This window comes from Mesoplodon mirus (genome assembly GCF_964341445.2).
Source record: "Mesoplodon mirus genome assembly, chromosome: 16".
In the NCBI taxonomy this organism is placed as follows: Eukaryota; Metazoa; Chordata; class Mammalia; order Artiodactyla; family Ziphiidae; genus Mesoplodon; species Mesoplodon mirus.
In genome coordinates this window covers 61,171,333-61,199,012 of record NC_138992.1, presented here as the reverse complement: position 1 = coordinate 61,199,012, position 27,680 = coordinate 61,171,333, and the positions used below count along the sequence as shown (strand labels likewise).

Below are 27,680 nucleotides of genomic sequence, written 5' to 3'. Positions count from 1 at the left end.
ATCATGTCACTTTCAAGTTCAAATCTCAAATTAATAATTCAAAAGCTTTTACTTCACATAAAAGCAGTGGTCTCAGCTATTCCTGACTTTCCAGATTCATCTTCACATATCTAGAATTTTAATTATACTAGAATTTTTGTTATATGATTAAAGCTCCTCACCCCTAGCACTTACTGGTCAGTTTCTTGAGTGCAGGGACAAAATTCCAGTCATCCCGTTATCTTCAATTTTAAGTGTTTGGCATTTAGTGGGGGTGGTGGTTAATTTTATATGTCAACTTGTCTGGGCTACAGTTCTCAGATATTTGGTCAAATGTTATTCTGGGTGTTTCTGTGAGGGTGTTTTTGGAAGAGATTTACATTTAAATCACTGAACTTTGAGTAAAGCAAATGGCTCTCTATAATGTGGGTGGGCCTCAACAGTTGAAGTCCTGCCTAGAAAAAGGCTGACCTTCCCTGGAGCGAGAGGCAGCTCTCTAGCCAATCGCCTCTGGACTCTGCAGCTCCTTCCTGAGTCTCCAGCCTGCCAGCCTCCCCAGCAAATTTTGGACTAGCTAAGCCTCCAAAATTGCATGGGCCAATTCTTTTAAAAAATCTCCGTGTGATACACACACGCACACGCGCACACACACACACACTCTCTCTCTCTCTCTCTCTCTCTCTCTCTGTCGGGCTCTGTTCCTCTGGAGAACCCTAACTAATAACACAGTGGGTAAGCAAAAAACGTTTTTCAAATTAATGTAATTAATGCCAGTTTTTTGTTCTATTTTATTTTCATTTAACTTACAAATAAATGTCTATGAGATTTATTTTGACATATTTTTATAAATCACCTATCAATTTTAAGTCAATATAAATGTGCTAAGTTAAAACAACATATACACAATATAAGAACTATAGAAACTTGAACACATGTTAGGTTTCATGTTACAAATACTTTTAAAAGAAGAAAAAGCATTCATTAGCCAGGTTATAAAAACAGAATTGAAATCTCCAGTGATATCACAAAGACAAATAATTTTTAATCACTCAAAATAACTGCCTAGATATTCGTAGTGTCTTAAAAAGAAAAGCATATCTGAATATTTTTTAATAGATGATTTCATTTCTACTCTAACCTTCAGAAAGGTGTTCTTTCAGAAACTGAAAATATACCTGAAACAGAATCCTTATGTGAGAAAATGGCATGGAAAAAAGCATATTGTTTATGATAGAAATAATTATTATGCCTGTTTCGTGAATGTGCATACAAATAAAATGTTTAATAAAAATAATTTATACATATGTATAGATAAAATGATAATTTAATACGAAGTGAAATGAAGCCAGTTCCTGCCAAGTTATCTGCCAAGTCCTGAATTCAAGGTTCTCAGCTTCTCTTGCAACAGAGGTAGGTGTTAATGATGTCATTACATGCTGCAGAAGAAACAGAGGACCATGAACACAAGTCTTGGCAGAAAATAAACACCCTCTGAGTTTACCTTTAATTTAAAGTAAATAGAAAAATTAGTTTATAGAGGGTCTGTCTTATATAGTTCCTGCCCTAAAGGTGTAATCAGGATCTTTATTTCTAGTATTTTCAGCTGTATTCCAGAAATAAAGGCTAACAACCTCTATTCTTAAAAAAGCACGAATTAAAACTGTGTACATAAGGCAAAAATCATCAGTCAGTGAGCTAAAAATTATTACATTGGTATTATATAAGATATGTATAATGATACAATGAACTTTTAGTATTTTCTAATTGTAAGATTATAATATTTTTATCTTGAACCCTAAACAGCTATTATTTTATACCTGGAGAATCTATCTTTAAAGAGATGAAGACAGAGTACCACCTTAGAAAAGTTGAAACTTGACATCTACTTTAACACCAGTTAAGACAGTACTTAGAGTCAAGGAACGCTGGGACAGAATTTGCTCATCACTTTTGTACGCTGACAGGATAGAACTTGTCCATGTAAATTTAACTCTCACCTTGTCAAGTTGATCTTGAAGACTAGTGGATGCTTTGTAACCAAGTTGTAACAGCATTGCTTCTGCAGCATTTTTTTTGGCTATCTTTTTATTAGGTCCTGTTCCAGTAGCAACTTCATTGCCTACCTTGACCTGGTAAGAGTAAAGTAAGAAATTAATGATAGTTGCTTTGGTAACAAACCTTAACACCATAAAGCAATGTGTTCTGCTCTCTAGCATGCAAAAATATAAAGTTCAGTCCATAATAAAAATGGCAATTAAGATCCCTTTTATGTAAAATATATATGAATATATACATGGAGAAAAGTATGGAAACATGGTCCTCAAAATGTCAGTGGGGGTTATCTCAGGATGACAGAATCTTAGAAGATTTGTAGTTCCTTACATATTTCTATATTATTTGATTTTTAAACAATAAACTTGTATTACTGATATAAGCAGAAAAATAAAATTCACATTGTAGAGAGTTGATTACGACTACATTTAGTATTCTTTACTTAATAAACTGAAAAGGCTGAAATTCACGTTGCTGCCATTTAAAATAATGTTAAAATGGGCAGAGGAGCTGAATAGACATTTCTCCAAAGAGGACGTGGAGATGGCCAAGAAGCACATGAAAAGATGCTCAATATCGCTGATCATGAGGGAAATGCAAATCAAAACCACAGTGAGCTATCACCTCACACCTGTCAGAATGGCTATCATCAAAAAGAACACAAATAACTAATGTTGGCGAGGATGTGGAGAGAAGGGAACCCTCCTGCACTGTTGGTGGGAATGTAAATTGGTGCAGCCACTGTGGAAAACAGTGTGGAGGTTTCTCAAAAAAACTAAAAACAGAATGGGGGAGAGGGATAAACTGGGAGACTAGGATTGAGATATACACACTACTATACAAAAAATAGATAGCTAATAAGGACCTACTGTATAGCATAGGGAACTCTACTCAAAACTCTATAATGACCTATATGGGAAAAGAACCTAAAAAAGAGTGAATATATGTATATGTATAACTGATTCACTTTGCTGTATCCTAAAACTAACACAACACTGTAAATCAACTATACTCCAATAAAAATTAAAAAAAAAAAAAAAGAAGAACTACCATATGTCCCAGCAATTCCACTCCTGGGTATATATCTGAAAAAAACAAAAACACTAATTCAAAAAGATACATGTACCCCAATGTTCATAGTAGCATTGTTTACAACTGCCAAGATATGGAAGCAACCTAAGTGTCCATCAACAGATGAATGGATAAAGAAGATGTGGTATATATACACAATGGGATACTACTCAACCATAAAAAGAGTGAAATTCTGCCATTTGCAACAACATAGATGGACTTGGAGGGTATTATGCTAAGTGAAATAAGTTAGACAGAGAAATACAAATACTGTATGATGTCATTTATATGTGGAATCTAAAAAATACAACTAGTAAATATAACAAACAAAGAAACAGACTTACAGATACAGAAAACAAACTAGTGGTTACCAGGGGGGGAGAGGGAGGAGGGGAGGGGCAATATAGGGGTAGGGGATTAAGATGTACAAGCTACTATGTATAAAATAAGCTACAAGGACATACTGTACAACACAGGGAATATAGCCAATATTTTATAATAACTAAATTTATGAATTATTGTATTGTACACCCATAACTTACATAATATTGTACAATAACTATTCGTGTATAAAAGTATTTAATCCAAAAAATAAATTTTAAAAATGATATCATTTACAAAGGTTTACATTAAATAGTTCCTGAAGATAATTAATATATAAAGGTTAGTACAATACTGTGGTTAAGAACAAAGACTTCCAAGTCAAATTCAGTTGAAATCCAACTCTACTACTTCCTAGCTGCATGAACTGATTCAAATTATTTACTATCTCTAAGCCTCAGTTTTTTCATCAGTAAAAGAGGGATAATACAATGACCTAATAGTGTTGCTTTGAAAATTAAACACAAAAATATATGTAAACTACAGTGTATGTTACAGTATGTGAGTATAACTGCTCAATAAATGGTAGCTTTTTATCATTAGAACTATTCCACAGTTACCTTTTGTGAACACTTGATATACACATGTATATATGTACATCAACATATTTAAATACACATCAGCCATTTTATATCCACGTGTACATTTCCTGAGTTGGGTAATGATTTTTGAGACTTGAATGTGCTGAGATAATACAAATATAAAAAGTAAATTAGAAAACAAAAAAGGAAAGAATTACAAGGAGAAATAGAAAATACACAATGAGAGTGGAATTTGTTTTTATACGTTGTTCTCAGTAAGTGAGAGAAGCAGACAAGAAGATAATCACAATTTTGGAAATTAAACAATCTAAATAATCTATGGGCAAAGAAGAAATCTCACTGGAAGTTAGAAAATATTTTAATAATAATGTAAATACAATATATCAAAACTTGAAGGATGTAGCTAAAAGAGTGTCTAGAAGAAAATAAATAAGCCATAAAAGCTTAGAGAAAGGCAGAAAAGTAATAAGCTAACCATCCATCTCAAGAAGTTAATTAACAGCAAAATAAACCCAAAGAAAATAGAAAAATAAAGACAAGAGCAGAAATTAAGGAAATATAAAACAAAGCACAACAGAGAAGTTCAAAAAGCTTAAAGTTGGTTCCCTGAAAAGACTAATAAAATGATAAACCAAAGGTAATACTGATCAAGAAAAAATAAGAGAAGACACAAATAAGAATGAAAATGGGAGATTCCTATAGCTTCTGTAGCATTACAAAATAATAAAGGATACTGAATATTTCAGCTAACATTTTTTGACTATTTACATAAAATGGAAAAATTCCTAGACAATACAAATTACCAAAACTGGCACAAAATAAACTCTTAGCTATATAGGTCTGTAACTACTAAAGAAATTAAAACCACAATTAAAAACTTTTCCACAAAGAAAACTTCTGAGAGCTTCTCCAGCAAGTTCTACTCAACATTTAAGGAAGAATAATGCTAATCTTACAAAAATTCATCCAATAAAAAAAGAGGAATCAGTCCCCAATTATTCAGTGAGGCATCACTTTGGTTCCAAAATCCAACAAGTATAAGAAAAAAATTTTACAGACCAGTTTCACTCATGAACATAAATCCTAGTTTAAACCATATAATAGTACATAGAACAAAGCAATATTAAAAAGAAGAAAAATTGTGACTAAGTTAGGTTTATTCCAAAAATGCAAGATAAGTCTAACATTCGAAACTCAAACAAAATCAACGGAATCTGCTATATTAATCAGTTGAGGAGACAAATCATATGATCATCCTAATAAATGAAGCAAAAGCATCTGCTAAAACTCAACATTCATTCATGATAAAAACTCTTAGCAACTAGGGAAGGAAGAGAACTCAAACCTCAGCAAACATTATACTTAATGTTGAAGTTCTGAAATTAGAAACAAGACAAAAATGCCCTCCATTTTTACTAGTACTTAACATTTTACTGCAAACCCTGGACATAGCAATAAGGCAAGCAAAATAAAAGGTTTAAGAGTTTGAAGTGTAAGAACAAACTGTCATTATTTGCAGAAATAATATTTACGGAGAAAATCCAAGAAAATTTATGGGTAAATTATAAGAATTTATGAAAGTACAAGTTCTTGTATAAAAGACAGTATACAAAAGCCAACTGCCCTTGTATATTCCATCAACAATTAAGTAGAAAATGAAAAATATTAAAAGATACAATTTATATTAAACAAAAATCAAATACTTATGATGTTTAAAATCTTTACACATAAAACAATACACATTATTGAGAAATATTAAGATAAACCTAAAAGAGGTATGCCATACTCATGCACTGAAGACTCAACATTATAATATCAATATTTCAAATTGACCTATAAATTCAATAAATTCCCATTAAAATCCCACACATATTTTTACAATATTTGACAAGCTGATTCCAAAATTTACATAGAAATGCAAGGTGCAAAGAACAGCCAAGATCCTTTTGAGGAAGAACAAGGTGGGGGCATTATTCTTCGGGATGTCTAGACTTATTATAAAATTAACATCAGGGAAAAGAGAGATAAACTTGACTGCCTTAAAATGAATTACTTCTATTCCTCAAAAAGTATCATTAAAAAAGAAAAAGAGTCAAGTCACAGCACAAGAGAAGATATTTGAAATGCCATAAAACTGCAAAAGAAAAAAAAAAACTGCAAAAGGCTCACATTTCCAGAATATGTAATAGATTCCTATAAATCAATTTTTTTAAAAAAACAGCCAAAAAATGAGCAAGAAAGCTGAACAGGCAATCTATATCTGAAATTTTGAATTGTTTTATCAAATGTCACTGCAATTTGTTTAAAGAAAATTAGAAAACTTCAATAGCTTCATGTCACTTTAATAAAATTTCACAATGACACTATACTGGGTACTAGCAATGAAGGGCTACGTGATACAACTAAAACTAGTTTTCAGATACAATGTATGATAATTCTACACATATTTTTCTTTTTTGACTTTTGTGTGTAATCATAACATTGGTTATTTCACTTGTGTCAGAACATATAGATTTTCATCTGGTATCCACACATGTGTACTGTCTGCCATTTATTCTTACACCATTATTGAGATTTTTATTTGTATTACTATTTCCATCACTACTTTTAAGCTTCAGTGAACCAGTTCCTTTTAAGGAATTAGGGATATGCAACATAGTGCTTAAAAAAAAAACTTAACAATTATAAATAATGTCCAAATTATATGACAAAGAACTGCACTTTCTAAACAGAGTATAACTCAAGATGAACTAAATAACATACTTCTTGCAGTATATGAGACACTAAAAATGTACTCATTATAGAACCTCTGTAACAACTATCAAAAATCTTATAGTTCAGATCTGTGCAATGTTTTTGAAACATTTCATTGCTTCTTCTCCTGAAACCAGAAACCACATTATGACAAATCAGCAGTAGTCTATGGACCCCACTCAGAAGCACTGACCTAGTGCTGTTCACGGTAGATCCTTGGAGCTGGGTGAACACACACACCTCCCACATCTGTTGGCCTGCACCTGACCCGATGTATCAAGGCCCTGTGTGTCCTTGAGTCCCTGGCTAGAGCCAGCCTCTGTTACCTGTTGTTTTTTCCAGTGCTTGGTTCGTTCCCCAGCTTCACCAGACCCTGTGTTGTTGCTGGAATGCATGCTAGCTAAAAGATTAGGCCAGCTACGTCAGAAGCTTCCTCTACTGCTCTGAGGGTCACAAGACTTGCCAAAGTAAATGGCAGCAAAAGATAACTGAGCAGCGAAAGATGTTTCATCTGTTTTCACAAGCTATATACGTCTTGTCATTCTCATTCAAATCTTCTGCTGCTTCATCCCTAAATCTCATTTACCTGCCCAGGCCTGAGGCCCTCTGGCTCCAGGTTCCTGCTCTTGGGCCACAGGGTTCCCATCACAGAATTCACCTTAAATCTATGTCTGCTGGCTTTCCATCTGACCTACTCTGACACCTCAAGACTTATGTCCAGAACAGGTGTTTCCAGATTCATTTCTCCCATTCACCCACCCTTTGTCTGACACAAGTTTTTATAGTTGCATGGTTCAATAGCTTGTGAGTAGTTGGTTACCCCAGAGTTATTTGTTACTATTGAAAAAAACCACTGTGCTAAAGGACTTTGATTCCCTGCCAGCACTCACAGTGGTCACTCAAAAAAAAAAAAATCACTGCATTATAAAAGTCAAGTAAGTATGTAAGTAAACTTCCAAAAGTCATCTTCCTACAAAGCTCACAAATTTTATAACTATTGTAAGACTTTTAAATTAAAATGTTAATTTTTCTGCAAAGAAGCTCAATTATTTTGCTATGCAATAAATTTAAGACAGCCAGATTTTTTGGCTTTAAACAAATCATTTAAATTAATCAAGTCATCTGGACTTCCTGGCAGTCCAGTGGTTAAGACTCCACGCTTCCACTGCAGGGGGCACGGGTTTGATCCCTGGCCAGGGAACTAAGATCCCACATGCCACACAGCATGGTGCCCCCCCCCAAAAAAAACAAGGAAAAAAAAAAAAAAAAACAAGATACTATTAAAAAAATTTTTTTTGAATTAATCAAGTCCTCAGAAAACCAACCAAAAAATTCTAAAATAGCATTTACCAAAAACTTAATTATCTTTCACTGAGTCACAAATGAAATTTCCTTTACATATATTTTTAAAAATCTGGAGATCTTAATCACAGGTAGAAAAATTAATATCATACGACACATAATAACAGAATGTGCTGATATACAATTTAGTTATTGTTATTTTCTCTTGAAAAATTAAAATATGCCTCTCCAAAAAAAAAAAAAAAACTTTAAGAAATTTTCTCTGGACCTAATTACCCAAATAATGTCATCAGAGATTTTCCTTTACCTAGTAATCAATAAAAGTAACTACATCCATTTTATAACACACATTTGTTTGTGGGGATTTTCTGGTGACAGATAAATATGAGCACATTATATTTAGACAGTTTACTTCCACATTCAATTATAACGATTCAATTATGATGAATGATAACATTGTTTAAGTAGTTTATACAAAAGCCTTTACTTTGATGAAGTTGCTGCAATACTGTAATGAATCCATTGGGGCTTTCAGAAGAAGGAAAAAACAATATGAATTCAGTGTGAAAACATTTAAAAGTACAGCCAAATGTTCCTGTTTGACTAGAATGTTTATGAATACCCATAAAATGGAAGCTCGCCTAAGATATTCTAAATTCCTCTTTCAGAAGGGGTACTCAATATACTCCACAGGAAAGGAATTGTTTAATAAAGTCAAAGCCAGTTTTTATTCCTGACACAGGTCTAAAATGTAGGAGATTTTTTTTTCCCTCAAGTTTTGGAGTTCAAAGAATATTTTCTATAATTCTTTAAAGTCAAGAATGTAAAAAGAAAAACAGTGCACATGTTTAACAAAGTGAAAATACTGGAACCACACTGTTGCAGGTCCCAGTGACATCCAGACAATAATGTGTTCACAAACCACAGAAGAATTCCCCCTCTCTGGATATCTAAGTTCCCAACCATGGTTTACCTGTAACTACATCATAAGTTTATATCGCCAACAAAAGCCTAACATACTAGCTCTCAATCAGGCAGGCAGCAAATATACCTCACAGGTTTATGAAGGTCCTACTACATACATACCGCCACATTGGGTACTGTGAGATAAAGAAACGTGGGGATTACAAATGAGGAAGGAAGGTAAAATTTAGACATGCGTGAAAGTTAATCAACATGAGATACTACATTTGAGTCCAGAACGTTTGCCATGGGTCAGCACTTAATTAACATCTGTTGATTGTAACTGGGTTTTATTAAAAATGAGAGCCACAGGTTTGACTGGAAAAAGGTTCTCTGACAAGCCTATTATAACAGAAACAGTTGAGACAATGAGAACTTAAATACAGACTGGGTGTTAGATGATTCTAATGAACCATGCCTAATGTAAGAAAATGTAAGAAAAACTTCCATATGTTTTAGAAATACAAACTAAGTATGTAGGCTAAAATGACACGTGGCTAGAAAGTAGCTTTAAAATACTTCAGGAAAAGAAGGAAAGGAGGGTGGGAGGAAGGGAGGAAAGAAACACTGATAGCCAAAGCAAGTACAGCAGAAATCTTAATTGTTGGCTTTGGGTGATGGGCATATTCCCCAAGATGCCATTATACTCTTCCATTATACTACTTTTTAAAGCATACTATTAAATATATCCACCTTTGGCTATGTTTGAAATTTTCATAATAAAAATGAAAAGTTTCTGTGATACCAGGGCTTGACTTGGCAAATGAAGGTGGATAGCTATAGGATTTAAAACGAAGGAGGGCATTTTAGGTCTTCTACCTCATTCCCAGTCCCCACCCATCGACCAATACACCAGCAACCATTCTTCAATCTTCTTGGCTTCACAACGCAGCAGTTAAATCTCTCAGCAATTCCGAGTCCCTCAGTCCTCACCACAATTAGGTAGCCAGCTAGCTCCCTTTTCCTAATTTTTCTAATAACCCAAAAGCCCATGCTCTTGGCCCTGTTCCACATACTACATCCACCCTTCTAAATCTTGTTTCTAATTCCATCTGTCTTTTATTGCCAGTAGTTAATAGACTCCAGCTGCAAATTGCAACACATTAAGTTACAGATAGGCATTCTCAGTGATGAACTCTGTGTGAGCTCACAGTCCCTTAGAAACTCATACTATCTATTCTAACATGTCCTTGACACTTGAATGTTTCAACCAAGTTGGTAGATGGGCCTGGAGGGAATGAACACTTTAAACGTAAACAGTTTTACCTTCTACTATTAATTCCTAGTTTTCTTTTCCACTGTATCTCTATTCCAGCTTCAGGATTTCTATATTTTTTCAATAGTTAAAAAAAATCTTTTAATATAAAAGTTAGAAATACCTGCATCACAAATTCCCGACGTCGAGGCATTCCTCTTTCTGAAAGCAAAACGTAATCTGGTTCCTTTTCCTTTTTGGCCTGTTGAATTTGAGCCAGGCGGCTAATGGGGTTCATTCCTTGACCATATTCTGGTCCAGCCTAAAAAAATTTAAGAAAAAATTTCAAAACGTGAGACCTGCTTTTAAAACTTGTTATTAGATCCTTAAAGAAACCATGGTTCTCACCTCCTCCCCTGCACCCCAAAACTCTGTCTGAAATAAATGAAAATTTATAAAGGAAAATTATAAAATGGATCTGAAACTAGGCTTCTATAGGATTTAGGGCTCAGAAGTATTATTGATAAGTTGGTCAACTATCCTGTTAAACTCTTTAATACAGTAGGAGTTGCTTCACAACTTCTATTCATCAAAAAACACCAAAAAGAATGTAAGAAGACAAGCCATGAACTGGGAAGAGATATTTGAAATACATATAAGTTAAAAAAAGATATATCCAGTATCTAAAATATATTTTTAAAACTCCTAAAAAGTATTAAGAAAAAGACAATCTAAAATAAAAATGGGGAACTCGCTGGTGGTCCAGTGGTTAGGACTCTGCTTTCACTGCCAAGGGCCTGGGTTCTATGCCTGGTGGGGGAACTAAGATCCCGCAAGCCATGAGGTGTGGCCAAAAAAAAAAAGTGTTAAAATAAAAATGGGCAGGACTTCCCTGATGGTCCGGTGGTAAAGGATCCACCTGCCAATGCAGGGGACGTGCACTCGATCCCTGGCCGGGGAACTAAGATCCCACATGCCATGGGTCAACTAAGCCCGCACGCCACAACTACTGAGCTTGCATGCCTCAACTAGAGAGCTCATGTGTGGTAAACTATAGAGTCCACTCGCTCTGGAGCCCATGTGCTCTGGAGCCCACACACCACAACTAGAGAAGCCCACACCCACAACTAGAGAGAAGCCCACGTGCCACAACAAAGAGCCCGCGCACTGCAATGAAAGATCCTGCATGCCTCAATGAAGAGCCCACCTGCCACAACTAAGAGCCAATGCAGCCAAAAATAAATAAATAAATAAATAAAAATTTTACAAAAGAAAAAAAAAGAAAAATGGGCAAATGAGATGAACAGATATTTAACAGAAGAAAAAATATATATAAAAAAGATAATCCATCTCATTAAGACTCAGAAAATGCATATTAAAACCACAGTGAGATACTATTTCATACCTATCAATTTAGCAAAAGAAGTCCAACAGCCTCAACTGGTGAAGATGGGGAGTAACAAAAACTTACACAGTGCTGATCATAATATAAACTGGAAAACAATTTGGCAATGTCTAGTAAAGCCAATAAATAACCCACTCCTCAGTAGCCTATTCAACTAGAAAACTGTTACTAGCTCATTTGTATGGGAATATCCACAGCTGCATTATTTGAAATAGCAAAAAAAGAAAAACTGGAAATAACCTAAACATTCATCTATAAAAGAAAAAATAAATTATGGCATGTTCATACAATGGAACGGCATGTAACAGTGAAAATGAATTAAGTATTGCTACATACATCAAGATGAATGAATTTAAGAAAAAAATGGTAAGTGAGAAAAGCAAGCACAGAATAATATATCAAGTATGATAAAATTTATATAAAGCCCATTAAAACTACAAAACACTGGTGAAATTAAATAAGATCTCAGTAAGTGGACAGACACACATGTTAATGGGTCAGCAGACTTAATATTCTTAAAATGTTGATTCTCTTCAAACTGAACTATCAATCAAATCTATCAAATCAGTCAAAATCAATCTATCAACCCCAATCAAAACCCCAGCATGCTCTTTTTGGGTAATAATTAATAAGCCAATACTTAAAATTCAAAGGACAAATAGCCAAAACAACCTTGAAAAAAGAACAAAGTTGGAGGAATCAGACTACCTGATTTCAAGATTTGTTATAACGCTATAGTAATCAAGACAGTATGTGTGGTACTGGCAGAAAGACAGACAAAGAGATCAATGAAACAGAACAGCATCCAGAAGTACATCCACACATATATGGTCAACAAAGGTGCAAAAGCCATTCAATGGAGAAAGGGTAGTCTTTTCAACCAATGGTACTGGAACAATTGGATATTCACATGTAGAAAAAAACCAAAACTTCAATGAATACCCCACACAAAAGTTAACTCAAAATGGTTCATAGGCTTAAGTGTAATATCTAAAACTAAAACTTCCAGAAGAAAATATAGGGGAAATTTTTCTGGTTTGGTTAGGTAACAACTTCTTAGATACAACACCAAAATCACATTCAATAATAATAATGATAATAAATTGAACTTCGTCAAAATTAGTAACTTCTGTTCTTTAAAAAGGACAAGCCACAGGCTTGGAGAAATATTTGCAAACCACATATCTGATTAAAAAAGAACTTGTACCCAGAATGTATAAAGACCTCTCAAAATTCCGTAATAAATTTATATTTTAAATGTATTATTTGTTATTAAATTATTACTTAAAAATTTTTAAGTGAGCAAAAGATCTGAACAACACTTCATCAAGCTTCATGTGCTACTGTATATACAAAAAAATGCTCTATCGTTAGTCACTAGAGGAATCTGAACCAAAATGAGATATCAATATGCATGTATTTGAACAACTGAAATTTAACTATACTATGTGTTAGAAAGGATGTGCAGATACTAGAATTCTCACACATGGCTGCTGAGAACACAAAATGGTTCAATCACTTTGGAAAACTATTGGCAGTTTCTTAAAATGTTGTATACCTACTAAATGACCACACCACTGTACTCCTAAATGTTTACCCAAGAGGGAAAAGAAGCATATGCCCAGAAGACTTAGACACAAATGTTCACAGCAGCTTTATTTTTAATAGCCCCAAATTAGAAGCATCCCAAATATCCAACAAAGAGTGAATGGATAAACAAATTATGGTATATCCATTCAATATAATACTACTTAGCAATAAAACAGAACCAACAATTAATAGCTGTAACAACATGGATGAATGTCTAAATTATTATACCGAGTGAACAAAGCCAGTCAAAAAAAGAGTGGTTGCTTGGGAATTGAAGGTGGGGGGATTCCAAAGGGGAATGAGGAAACTTTGGGGAGCAATGGACAGGTTCATTGTCTTGATTGTGGTCATGGTTTCACAAGTGTATACATATATCAAATCATATCAAATTGTATGCTTTAAATATGTACAGTTCACTGTATGTCAATTACACCTCAATAAAGCTATTTTAGAAACCAACCAAATACCATTTTTCAGAAAAACAAACATAGTAAAACTGTAAGATTAGGAAACATTAAACACAAAACTAATGATGGCAGGTTACCTAAGGGAGGTGGTATCAGGATGTGACAGAAGAGGGTATACAGATAGCTTCAACCTTACTGAGAAATGTTCTATATTCAAGCTGGGTGGTAGGTCTTACTTACTCTTACTTAGTATGCTTTTTAACTTACATACACATCCTATATAAACCTTTTAGAAGGCACTCTATTTTTAACTTTATATAAGGTAATGTTTATGAATAAAACTTGATAAAAGCTTTTTTTTAAGTTTATGTATAGCCTTTTTAGTGGCTTCTAAAAGGTTTACAAACAAACGAAAATAACCTTTGCAAATCAAATATTTTTTTCTGCATGCAAACTAACTTTCTTCATATATTATTCTTAGAAATGAAGGTTTGCATGTCATATGGTCAGCACTTTATATCCACCTGTGAAAATTTACTCTAAAACAGGTATTAGAGGCAAGGGTAATCACTAAGTTACAGTTTTTATATGTTACACTAAACTTACAGAAGAGCCACTATATAGTCTTAGCTTTTCCTGTAGTTGTTGAGTCTCGACCATATCTAGCTTGGTGCTGCAGGTACAGCCTCTAAGTCAGATCCTGCAAGGTCTTTTAAATTATGTTTTGGGGATTTGGGGTTTTACCCAAAGAACAATGAGAAATTACTAAAAGATTTTAAGTAGAGGCATGACACGATCTGATCAGTATTTCTAAAAGACAACACTTTTAGAAAGATCTTTTGATGTCAAAATTACTTGTAGGAAGAAGGCCAATTAAAAACCTACTGTAGTACTTCAGGCAAGACATGAACGTGAGTTGGATCAAAAGGGTGGCAGGGAATGGAAAGAAATGGACCAACTTAGGAAATATTTAAGTGATGGAATCAATAGGGCTTGATGATTGACTCTATACAAGGAGGTGGAGAGATGTTAAAAATGACTCCCAGGACTCTGTTTCAGCAGCTGGCTGGGGATGCCAGTCACTATGATAAGGAATGCAGGAGGAGGAAGAGGTTCAGAAGGGAATGCGATGAGTTTTGGACAGAGTTTCAGGGGCCTGTGAACTATTAAGTGAGAGGCCCAATAGGCAGCGTCGAGCACAGAAGAATATTTGGGAATCATCTAAATAAGGACTGAATTGAAGCCCTAGAAGTATGAAGAGCAGCCTAGGAGAGAGTAAGAGAGGGAAAAGACTGAGAACTTCAATACTGCACTAGTTGGGTGGAGGGGGAGAAGAAAGAAAAGGAAAATTTTAGCTTTTGATAAAATACTGGTTTCTACTTCTACTTACATACCAAGAAAATGAAAAATATATATATTGTAATGGCAGTAAAGAAGGACTGATGAGAAAAGACAAATACAGATAATAACCTGTAAGTCTAAGATTGAAATGCCAATGAAAAGGTAAAGAGAAGCTCTTGGGTCTCGCACTAGAAGATGTCCATGAAGATGGCCACATAAACATGTACTTCCAATGGTATGTTGTCTTTATTCCTGTTTAATTTGCCTATTTTATAAGAATGTCTGTAGGTTCCACAGATGATGTTGATACAGATTCCAATGACAAAGAACCAGATGCATAAATCCAATCAGAGAATAATGGAGTTCTGAGAACATTAAGAATGGCTGGTTTCTTCCCTCGATTGAAATTTACTACTAGCACCCTTGAAAATTAAGTTATTCCTTGGATAGCAAGTCTTAGATTATCATTCTACAACCCAGTAGGGACAGTCTTATTCAGAAAACTTTCTCTCCAACATCAGAAAACCTTCTTTGAGGCCTCATCTTATAGAAGAGAACTACATTAAAGAACAGAATCTAAACCCAAAGACACCATCAGGGCAGTATTACATTTTAATAACGTGACTCTGCAGAGTAAGTTAAAATCCAAAAGGAGTTCATAACCAATCAGTTTCAAATGGGCACTGGCATCAGATGTGACTGGACCTGAAACCTGACTCTGCTCTGTGATCTGAGGGAAGTTTCTTAAACACCAAGAACCTCATCTGTAAAATAGGGATAATACCTACATCACAGAGTGATTAAGAGGATCAAATGAGACAATGTGATAATTTCATTATTCTAAATAAAATCAAGGTAAATCATCAACAGCTATTTTCTCTACTCCTATTGCATAATAAGGAATGGTAGACCCTAGATGTAGAAGACATTTAAGGAAGTGACTAAAATGCTGAAAACCAAGACACTATCCAAGCTGATCCACTCACTGGCCCAGTAAGTGGAAGGTCTGATCATACTCAAAATTCTCTAGATTCCAACTCATTGTATGCATGCTGCTTTCTCAAAATAACCTTACATTTCAGAGAATATCTACAGACTTTAACATAAGACAGATATGGTACAAGAAACTCCAAATGTGATGTATGTGAGGAAAATTGCAGGGGGCGAACCAAATCTGGGACTGGGGGAGGATCAGAGAAGCCATCCCTGAAGAAGTCAAGTTTAAGCTGAGATCTAAATGGTGGATAGGAAGAAAGTTCTAGAATAACAAGCTTATATACTGGAGGTAGTAGCAAATTATTTTTAAAATTCAAAACGTTTCTCCCCGCTTTGTGGAATAACATTTAAACAATACTCCTGCTTTTAATGGCTATGGTGAAAAGTAACAAGAGTTATATTTATATTCTACTATAAAAAGTGATAGATCTTTTCTAGACTAAAGGCTTATGATTCTTAATTTATTAAGATTAGATTTAGTTTAATAGATTAGGTGGAAGTTAATGTGACCAGTTTTGCACTGCCATTCTGATGCAGAACACTGTTCTTCCATCATGGAGAAGCTATAGATTTTATATGTATAAAGATTTAGGAAAACAGACCATGGATACATTCATGCACATATAAAATGTGAATAGAATTAGATACAAAATAACAATAGCTAATGTTTATTGAGTACTTATTATTTGCATTGTTAATAAATAGTTAATAATAATGACTAATGCATTCTATGTATTAGTTCAAGTAACACATAACAATCCCGTGAAGCAAGTTCAATTATTATTCCTACTTTATAAATAGAGAAGTGAAAGATTAGAAAAGTTAGGTAACTTGCTCAGGTCACAAGGATTCACACTCCAAGGTCATTTTCTGACTCTGATGGCCATTTTCTTAACAACCATATCCTACTCCCTGAGCATGTGGTTAGAGCATATAAATGAAAGCCAGTCCTCAAAACCACTGTGACTCATGATGAGTGGATCTATTTGGCGTTTATTTTTAGTCTACCTTGCAGCACAACGTAGAATGCTATTTCAGGAAATGCATAATCTACAGCCTCTTAGTGAAGTAATGACAGTATTCATTAAAAAGAACAAGTATTTATGTAGTTGTTTATATAGGTATTTAAGTATTTATGTAAATATGTATGCATATATTTTTAAATAAAGCAAAGGTACAAAAATATAAAACCTACAGAAATATTTCAGTTGTACCATTGCAGGATCGAAACAAAAGAAATCCATCAAAGATAAAATGTACTTCCCTTCTGTCATCCGTGATACTCTGAAGAAGTCTGTTAAATAAGCGAGGCTGAGCTGGCCGCTGATGCAGTTTAAGGCAGTTTAAGGCTTTCTCCGGGAGCAGAACTCTCGCTCCGTTCACGTCACACACACTGAGTGTCTGCAGGCACCGTTCCGTGCTAAGTGCTAATTCATCTCATTCCTCTGACCTCTGCCTTTTTTTTTTTTTTTTTTTTTTTTTGTGGTTAACGTAAATAAAATCTGATTCAGTAAAAGAAAGAGTTACAACACCTTGAATGTGCTCTCTTTGACACGGTATTCATGCCTGAAAGAATAGAAACCAAATCGCCCCGCTGACCTCCTAGGGCTGCTATGGGGATTAAATGAGATAAAGCATGTGAAGTGCTGGGACCATGTCTGGCACACTGAGTGCTTTGTATTTACTGGCTGCTTCTGCTGTCATCAATGTGACGATTACTCATGATTATTACTCTGCATCTAACCACCATGTCCTGAAATCCTAAGCAGTCACCATACAGCAGTGTGGTTTGCAGAAAGAACATTGGATTACAGATCAGTAGTTCAGGCTGCTGCACACAATAGGTGAATACAGGTGAGAAAATTCTTTGAATATGTCTCATAAAACCTTATTTGTAAAATGAGGGGTAACACCTGCCTTACAGAATCATGATGAGAGTTTTACCAAAGGTGATCATGAATGGGAAGGTATTTTTTAAACCATAAAAAACTATAACTATTTAAGGTATTATTATTTCATGAACAAACACAGGTATACAAGTATCTAAAAGCAAAACAGAATTGTTATTCATTTATAGACACATGTCCAACCCTGATTTTGGGACTGTTTATAACCACAGGTTTAAGTGCCTGGCCTATGAAAAAACTTTTAGCTACAGATACTATAATGTTTACATAGTAAAACTAACGTTCACAAGCATATACTTACCTTTACTATTGTTTTAGGGCGTTTTTTAAAAAACAGTTTTGGCTTTTCAACCACAGGAAGAGGTGGAAGTTTCTTAAGCTCCTGCAGGACAGTGGTTGCAGCACGTTTCTTGGATAGTTTTTTGCTATTTCCCTCTCCTTCTGCAGAGAACTCTCCCACTGACACCCGAGTAACAAAGCTTTTCATATGTGGTGGTCCACTTTCTTTAATAACCTATTGAATGTAAGTAAAATATTCAGTACAGGCACTTAAGATGTGGTCTTATGGCATGAATCTTTCTTAATGTTCATATCATAATCAAGATTGAAATTATTAAGAATTATGCCAAGATCATAGATTCCTTCAATAAAGCTATCATGAAGTCATTATACAGGGACTATTCATTTATGATACTTATGATGCCTAATGAACTGAATTTGAAAAAACAGAAATCTAAATAAACACATTCAATTCATGGTCAAAATTGTGTTTTACTAGCTTAAAACAGGCAATTCTAATTATGGTTACCCTGTTTCTTGTGGAACAGAAAATTAAGAACATAAAACATACCATATTACATTAGGTACACAGGACATCCAGAATGATAATTTGCATATAACTGTGTACATATCTTTCTCCTCTGTAAGAGTAAGTTACTGGAGTGCCAGGACTATGTCTTATTGGAGTTTTATAACCCATAAAGCAACCTGTATGTGGAAGCCTCTCAAAAACAGGTTATGTATGAAAAATAACCTAATTTTGATGGAGACCTCAAAGGCTGTTTTACAAAAAGGAATGTTTATGCTCTGTGACGTGATCTTAAATAGGTAAGTAGATATGCCATAGAAATACCTAACTTTTTAGAGTAATGGATTATGAATCTGTCTGCTACAAAATGTTCCTAAATCCTGAATTAATGGCTCTTTTTAAACTATACCAGTTTTTGGAGGAAAAAGGCCTTCCAAAACCTGAGTGCTTTATAGTCTCCTTCAAAAGTCTGACCTAAAAAAAAAAAAAAAAAAACCCTATTTAAATAGTTTACCACTGAACATTATATTAAAAATCTGTCTTCTAATATTGGATACCAATTAGGAAAACATACAATATCTCAATAATCCAATATTATTGGGGGTAAGGAATTTATGATAAGCATATTTTCCAAGTAATTTAAGTTTACAAGTTGAAACACCAAAACTGTTTAACCATTTTGATGGACGTCTTCCTCAATTAAAAAGTATACATATAGGGCTTCCCTGGTGGCGCAGTGGTTGAGTCCGCCTGCCGATGCAGGGGACACGGGTTCGTGCACCGGTCCGGGAAGATTCCACATGCTGCGGAGCGGCTGGGCCCGTGAGCCATGGCCGCTGAGCCTGCACGTCCGGAGCCTGTGCTCCGCAACAGGAGAGGCCACAACAGTGAGAGGCCCACATACCCACCCCCAAAAAAGAAATATATATATGCATATATACTGTAGTGACTAAATATTTAACCTTTTATTGTTCACATTAGATCATCATTATGAACATAAGATATTCTACACTATACTATACTGATGCCTCTAAGGACATCTAAGACTTTTAAAACTGTTCCTCTTCACTGTAGCCTTTAAAAGGCCCCATCTTCCAATGACTTCTGAGTTATATGCAATTACTTTTGATAGGTTTTCCATATTTTCCCTATCATTTCTTGCTGGGACCAACAGGCCCTCAAGTACATTCTCTTCCTGCCTTCCTCCTTTTGCTGCCTTTAACCTCTATGGACTGAGAAGTCAGATAACCCGACTTGTTAGGACTGTGTCTAAGGAAGCAAACAGGTCTTCAGTTGAGGTAAGTAGATCCTGCCAGAGAGAGTAAAATGTGGGAGCTTTCCAGTTGGTGAACATCACATAATTTGAAGGAAGATAGATACTCATCAACTGTTTCAGCTTATTTCCTGGGTTTGGCCTATTTTCTAGATATTTGAGTTGCAAAATTAGTGACCTCTTAATAAAGGAGGTATTATAACAATTTAACATTTTTTCTCTTTTAAATGTCACACAATTTTATAAATATTTTGTGACATTTATCTAGCTGTAAACTAAAGAGCTGCTTAATTACTTCTTGGTGACTTATTATTAAAGGTTAAATTTAAACATATTTTGGCCTCCATAAATTTAAAAGAAATTAGATATTAATATATACATGTCACCAAATATTAACTACACTGAATACTTTCAATGTGATCTTATCAAAACATCAAGTCTTATAGGTTATTACAAATTATCTTAAACTCAACAAATAAATTTTATGATGAAACTTGAAATATCATGTACACAAATGGCTTAATACAGAAAAGGCAAAGAGAATCAGCAGGAATCCATAAGTTCTATTTTCTCAGGGCTTGTATCATTTCATGATAGAGAGTTCAAATGTAAGGAAGCACATTAATTCTTTCAGGATACTAAAATTTTATCTGTCAATCTTATTTGTTTGTTTATTTAAAATAATAAGGAGCAAGGAGGGGAAAATGGGAGATCTCTGCTGAACACATACCTCAAAACTGACGGGCATATTTCGCTTCAGAGCAATTTCAAACACTAAGCTGATCTCAGACTTATTTGCATCTTTGTCATCATCCATTTCTTTTCCTGATTCACCATTCTAAATCACAAAAAATAGGATGACATTGAATCTTCACTTTGTAACAAACTTTACATGTATTTAACAATCAAGAGAACCTATCTAAAATACAATAGGAAACAGGAAACCAGAAACTGGATCTTGTGGATTTCTATGTAACCACCGTAGTCCAGGGCTTTGTTGTGAGGCTTCTTGTGCTTTGGTTTTAGTTTTTTTCCTCAAAGTAGAAGGATAAATGCTGAGTGTGGAAATCTCTTACTCAACCATTCACTAATTTGAGTTTATCCTATATCCTCAGGCCCAGTTCTCTTTAGAGACCTCCGTTACACACACACACACACACACACACACACACACACACACACACACACTACCTCCACTGGTGTATGATACTTAATCTTCTATGAAGACTAAGTTGCGGAAAGAGTGCAGGATGCAAACCAGGATTTTGGAGTTCTGCCCCAACTTACTTATTCACCTATTTAACATTTACTTCTGGAGGGCCTCACATATACTGAACACAGTACAAGCATTAAAGAGATCAAGAGACACTATTCCTGCTGTCAAGAAGCTTATGACTCAGTGGGAAAACAGATAAGCAAACAGATAAGGGTCATAATAAAAGTGTACAAGGACAAAAATTCTAAGTCTGCCATTAACTAAGATAAATCTCAAAGGGGGAAGAAAACAGGCTTGAGGAAAGGGAAACTGCACAGGCTGAAGCGCACAGTTTCAAATAACTAAGTGCAGAACTCGCTAAGAAGGTGACTTATTAGACACGCCTGGGCTGGAGATACTATTTTGAAGTCAACAGAGAAAGTAGCTGAAGCCATGGGAACGAGTGAAATTACTGAAGATCAGCCTCAATAACCTCACTGGTAAAATAAAGTAGGACTAAAAAGTTCATAAAGATCTCCTCCACTTTAAACTCCTTGATTCTAGATTAATTAATACAATGTAATCCATGCTCAATAAACCATAGCATTCAATGCAAGGTAAATGAATATTATTTCTCATCCTTTCTCACATTCCCAAATCCTCCCTTGCCTGGAAACTCCACAGGGTGAACCAAAGTGCTCAAAGGTAAGGTCATCCCAGCAGGAACACAAGAGCCTAATATAGCACACAGGTTAGCTGAGGAGCAAATCATAGCAGATCGCTAATCTGGCGGTCCTTCCGATCAGCAGAGATTTCCCTTATTTGTAAAAAAGCATTTATTTGTCTTCTCAGTAATCTCCCTAGGCAACTATAAGAAACAGGCTGCCACATGCAGCAGTGACCCACCTGAGCTGACTTTTCTGGAATAGGTTCATTCTGCAGTGCTTGAAGGGCTTTCATTGCGGCATTGTGTCTAGCAGCTTGTCGAGTCTTTCCTTCCCCAAAAAATTCATTATTTCCTACTGTCAGCTGAACATAAAAGATCTTGGGCATTGGGCAATGATACCTAAAGTAAGAAAATAAAAATATTACTGTTAGCTCAATAAAATCACTCTATAGGGACTTCCCTGGTGGCTCAGTGGTTAAGAATCCACCTGCCAATGCGGGGGACATGGGTTCAATTCCTGGTCCGGGAAGATCGCACATGCTGTGGAGCAACTAAGCCCATGCGCCACAACTACTGAGCCCGCACTCTAGGGCCCGCGAGCCACAACTACTGCTGCACGCCTAGAGCCCGTGCTCGGCAAGAAGAGAATCCACCGCGATGAGAAGCCCGCGCACCACAACGAAGAGTAGCCCCTGCTCAACGCAACTAGAGAAAGCCTGTGCACAGCAACAAAGCCCCAACGCAGCCAAAAAAAAAAAAAAAATCACTCTATAATCATTAATAAGATTTATTTTCTTTAAAATGACACCAACCATATAATGCACTATACCCTCTTATTAACCCCAATAAAATTTTTTTTGTTCGTTTATTTACTTATTTGGTTGCTCAGGGTCTTAGTGGCAGCAGGCGGACTCCTCAGTTGTGGCTGGCAGGCTCCTTAGCTGCGGCATGCATGTGGGATCTAGTTCCCTGACCAGGGATCGAACCCGGGCCCCCTGCATTGGGAGTTCAGAGTCTTAACCACTGTGCCACCAGGGAAGTCCCCCCAATAAAGTTTTAACCTCACGAATGTATTTATAAAAGATAAAATGTGAGTCAATATATCTATCAATAATAAAGAATGTATGCTGATCTCCATGAAAAACATATTTTAGAAAAGAACATTGAACACAAATATTGTAAAAATTATTTAATTATATCACAGAAGACTTCCTGGCAAGAAGTTTTCAGCCACATTTTGACAGAAGTCAGCCAAATGGTCTGGTGCTGAAGGACTGGGACCTGCCACAGAGGTGAGAGACAAGCAAGACCATTTAGGTGACAACACGCAGGCTACTGTGCTTTTAGCAGAAGATAATTATGATTAGACATGGGGAGAACAGTAGTAGGATGGAGCTACTACTGCAAAGTAATAAGTACTTTGCAAAGTAATAAGGAGATCAGATTCAACATAAGAAAGAATGGAGAGTTTAAGCCAATTCTTAAGCAGAAAGAATCACAATAAAACGTATTTAAGGTGAAAAGTTTTAGCAGGTTTGTGTTTAATGAGACTGAGGTAAGGATGCATGACTACAAAGCTGCAATGATGCAGACATGAGGGGACAAAGGGGGCTGTAAGAAGAAAGAACAAACTTAGAAGAAATTAACAGGATATGCAATAAAATCCACTAATTTAACAATTATTTATGGAGCACCTTCTTATGATGGGGGAATATCACAGTGAACAAAAACACACATTAGAGTGGAGAAGACAGACAATAAATAAGATAAATATGTAGAATATCTAGTATGTTAGAACTACATGTTGAATAGAAAAAGAAGGAAAGGTTCAGAAATGTCAGGTGGGGTGGCACAGGGAGGGGGGGTTAGATAGAGTGGCCAGTGAGTGTCTCATTGAGAAGATGACAATTGTGTAAAGGCCTGGCATAAATGAGGAAGGAAACCACACAGATACGTGTTCAAGTAATTCAGAGGATTCCCACCTGGTTAGCATCAAGGGAGTAAAGGAAGGAAAGCTAAGAGGTGGGAAGAGGTGGCCAGATTCCATAGGGCCTTCCTTAGAAATCACTGTAAGGATCTGACTTTTACCCAGAGTGAAATGGCCAGATTTTAAAGAGAGAAGCAACATAATCTGACTTCCATCGATTGGAAGGATCGTCTGACTATTATGTTGAAAACAGACTGCAGGGGAATGATGACAGGAGCAAGGAGATCTGTCAAGAGGCTACTGCAATGATACAGAAACCTGAACTAGAGTAGCAGCTTTGGAAGCAATGAGAAGTACTTGGATTCTGGATGAATTTCAAAAGTAGAGAAGATGGGTTTACCCAAGGACTAGCCATGGAATAGGAGACAGGCGTCGAGGAAGACCCCAGGGTTTCTGACATGAGCAGCTAGAAGATGGAGCACCCATGCACTGAGTTGGTGAAGACGGCAGAAGCAATGCGTTTGTTAGGATCAACAGCTCTGGGCGGAGATGTTCAATTATTCAGTCTGTTAGACATCCGGATGAAGAGGTCAAAGAGACAGTCAGATTTATAAGTCTGGACTCCAGGAAAGAGGTCCAAGGTGGAGATAGAATTGGGGTATCATCAATATGTAGGTGAAATTTAAAGCCACAGGACAGTGAGAAGTCTGTGGGAGGGCGTGACTGACAGGAGGAAAACCAAGCAAGCAGAGTGCCCTTCCTGAAAGCCAAATGGGAGAAGTCTATCTAGCAGGAGGGAGGGGTCAGTCGTGTCAAATGCTGCTCACACGTCCAGTGAAATGACGACTGAGAACTGTGACCACTGGGCTGGGCAAGTTAGCAAAACTAACAGATTCGATTTTGATGGAATGTTGGGTATATAACTGCAACACTAAAAAATTAAGTTAAAAATCACTCCTGTGCTGCAAAGTGTCTCTCTTTTCAAGCAAAGAGAAGCCAATCGAGGTCTTACTAAAGTTGTAGATGATTATTGGACATCCAAGTGGGAGAGCTCTATATTCAACCTGAGATAAACTGCATGGAGCCCACTCTATAAGAATTCACAGGCAGATGGGACTAATCAGTGAAGGTTTACTGAAGGTGAACGACTAGAAATGTACATCGGTACTGAAGATGCAGATTTGGGAGGTAATAATTGAAACCATGTTGAGTGGATAAGCACCTGGAAAGGGTAAGTGTAAAAGAACCAAAAAAGACAGCCTAAGGCTGGGATCTGACTAATGCCCATGATCAAAAGGCAGGGGAAATAATAGACAGCAGCGAAGGAGATGAAAGAGGGTCAGAGTTAGAAAAGAAATTATAACACAATGTCAGGGGAAGGGATAATCAACAATGTCAAATGTTGTGGAGAAATCCAGAGTGAGTATGAAAAAAAAGAAAAAAGAAAAAGTCACTGTTTTAAATTTTTTAAGTCAATTTTCTTGGCCCACAGTTTTCTATTAAGATAAAATACTTTAAACGTGTTTTTACTGCATGTCATATGTTCTCATTTTTAATTGGGAAATATAAAAAAGTTAAAGGAAGAAAAAAAATCACTTATAGTAAAAGATACTTTTAACATGCAGAGACTAAAAAGCATTAAAACCCCAATCTTTTTTGCTCTTTGACTGCAGTAACTAGTGATGCACTGAAGTACGCAATTTCCTATTACCTATTTTATTTTAGATCCTTTTAATGCAGAAATTTTGACAGACTAATATCATCAGTGCAGGTTATTTTCATTTTGTTTCCCACAAAATTCAGTTTTCCCACCTCCACAGAACTTTATGCCTATTTTTAACTGGTTTCACTATAAAACTTCAAAACAAACAACCTGAAATCAGAAATTTACTTCTGGACTGAGATCCTACATGGCAAGCTTTCCCCACAGAGCAAATGTTTACAATTAATTATACACTTCTGAAAATAGAGGTCCACAGCTGGAATGCTAACAGACCTTTAACTATGGTGGAGGGAGTGGGCGCCACTATAATCACTAAGGCCTGCTGACAATTACAAAACTCATTTCGGTTTGCCACAGAGACAAACAAAATTTCTGTTCATTATAACTTTACTGGAATATGATGTCATAACACATAACCATACTGAAACAATCTGCTGATTTTCAGACCAAAATATTAATTGCACACTAAAGGGCCCTTGGGGCCTCTTCCTTTTTGGGCATCAAATATGGCTCTATGTATGTGCATGTGCCTGATGTGGATACATATGTACATATATATTATACTGTATAAATATCAGAGGGAGAATTAGGTATGTTGTATTTTTAACATAAAAAGTAAAATATTCTAGCACTAACAGGAGGAAATACCAGGACCTGACGCCTGACTTGTTTCATTCCAGTTTCATTCCATCCTCCTACTTAACAATGATTCTTAATAACCTACCCCACGTGGTTTGAATACCTTATATATCACATCTCCTCATATCATCATGACAATTAAGATTAACCAGAGTACTCTCATTAATGGCTCCCAGATTGAATTACAGGAGAGAAGAGGAAGAATTCTTTTCGTGTTAGGTCCTGGTCTCTAAGTATTCATGTCCCTTGGTAAAGAAGCTCAAAGTTTACTAACTTTAAAGGTTGATATGCTCTATTTAACGGAGTTCCTTTTTCTATTTTTATTTATTTCTGTTTTTATTTATTTATTTCTGGTAAAGTGCTTCTAATAAGTGATGCACTTATTTCTACAAATTAGCACATACATACTTACCTAATCTTACACTGTTATTCTTGAATGATTTTCCTCAATTCGAATATTAGGATCAGTGCTTAGATCCCTATCTTTTACTGTTAAAAGATGAGCCACGAAAACTCACGCATCCAGGCTATTAAAGTTTCAAGGTCAAACGGCTTCTACCCTCAGCCTCCAAAGTATATTTGATAAAGTGTGATCCCGTTTTCGTAGGAATCATCTCTAGGGCCTGTTACAAATGCAGATTCCTGTGTTCTAACCCTGACCTGCTGAATCAGCCTCTGAGGATGGAACAAGAGTCTTCAGTTGCACAGGTTTTACTGGTGGGTCTGCACATTAAAGGCTGAGGCACCTGCTCCTCAGGTCAGCACAGCCTACGATGTGGCTGATGCTGCCTGATGACTGTTTCACACCCCATGCAAGCAAAGGACTGCACACATTCCTTATAGCACCACGGTTAAGTTTCTTACATCTCTTTCTCATTTCATCCTCGTGGCAGCCTGGTGAGACACATGTCCCCATGGTCACCTTGAGACATAGCAAATCTCCCCAACAAAGTTGCTGGGGGTCAAACTCAGGTCTGCCTAACTTCAGAGCTTAGGAAACTCTGAAGTAGTTTCCTGAAAATCTGCTTTATCTTCTTCTATTTTTCTTCATAAACGTTTATTAAACTAGCTATGTCCTTGGCGGGCCAGAGAAGCTAATGCAAGGGTTCTTTCTAACCTAATAAGGTCCACGAACAGACTTCAGAGGTGCCTTACCGAGTAGGTGCTGAACAAACAGACCTCCACAGTGAAACTCCATGTTTTTAGGGTACGTCAAGCCAAGCGGGGACAAAAACAGGCAGGAGCACAAGGTCAGAAAAATGGCTCATGTGCCACACTGCGTAACAGTGCAAGTTTTATAAAGGCTGCTTGTTAAGACCGCTTTTTTTCCCCATTCCTCTTTGCCCTCTGTCCACCGGAAGTTTTACAAAAAAACCCACAAAATTTCAGATAAAAGCTTCCCTTTCTTTAGATCTCAAAAAAGTCTTTAGATGTGGCCTGTCTTCAAGACTTCACAAGTCACCACAAGAATAAAGAAAGAATGACATTTGGCTCCTTTGAATTAATACCTGACATTCCTTATACAATTTCGTTTTGGTTTTTGAGCAAAGGGAAGATTTTACA

At 36.0% G+C, this 27,680-nt stretch overlaps 1 protein-coding gene across 8 annotated transcripts in view; it reads right to left on the bottom strand.

Moving 5' to 3' along the window:
* STAU2 (staufen double-stranded RNA binding protein 2) overlaps positions 1-27,680 on the bottom strand; it is a 301,499-nt gene that overhangs the window by 169,488 nt on the left and 104,331 nt on the right. For all 8 annotated transcript variants that reach the window (XM_082601330.1, XM_082601329.1, XM_082601327.1 and 5 more), the window contains 5 exons: positions 22,068-22,227; positions 20,697-20,804; positions 18,187-18,399; positions 10,424-10,561; positions 1,977-2,108 (listed from right to left, as the gene is read on the bottom strand). In XM_082601330.1, coding sequence (XP_082457456.1) covers positions 1,977-2,108; positions 10,424-10,561; positions 18,187-18,399; positions 20,697-20,804; positions 22,068-22,227 — 751 coding nt within the window. The remainder of the gene's footprint in view (positions 1-1,976; positions 2,109-10,423; positions 10,562-18,186; positions 18,400-20,696; positions 20,805-22,067; positions 22,228-27,680) is intronic.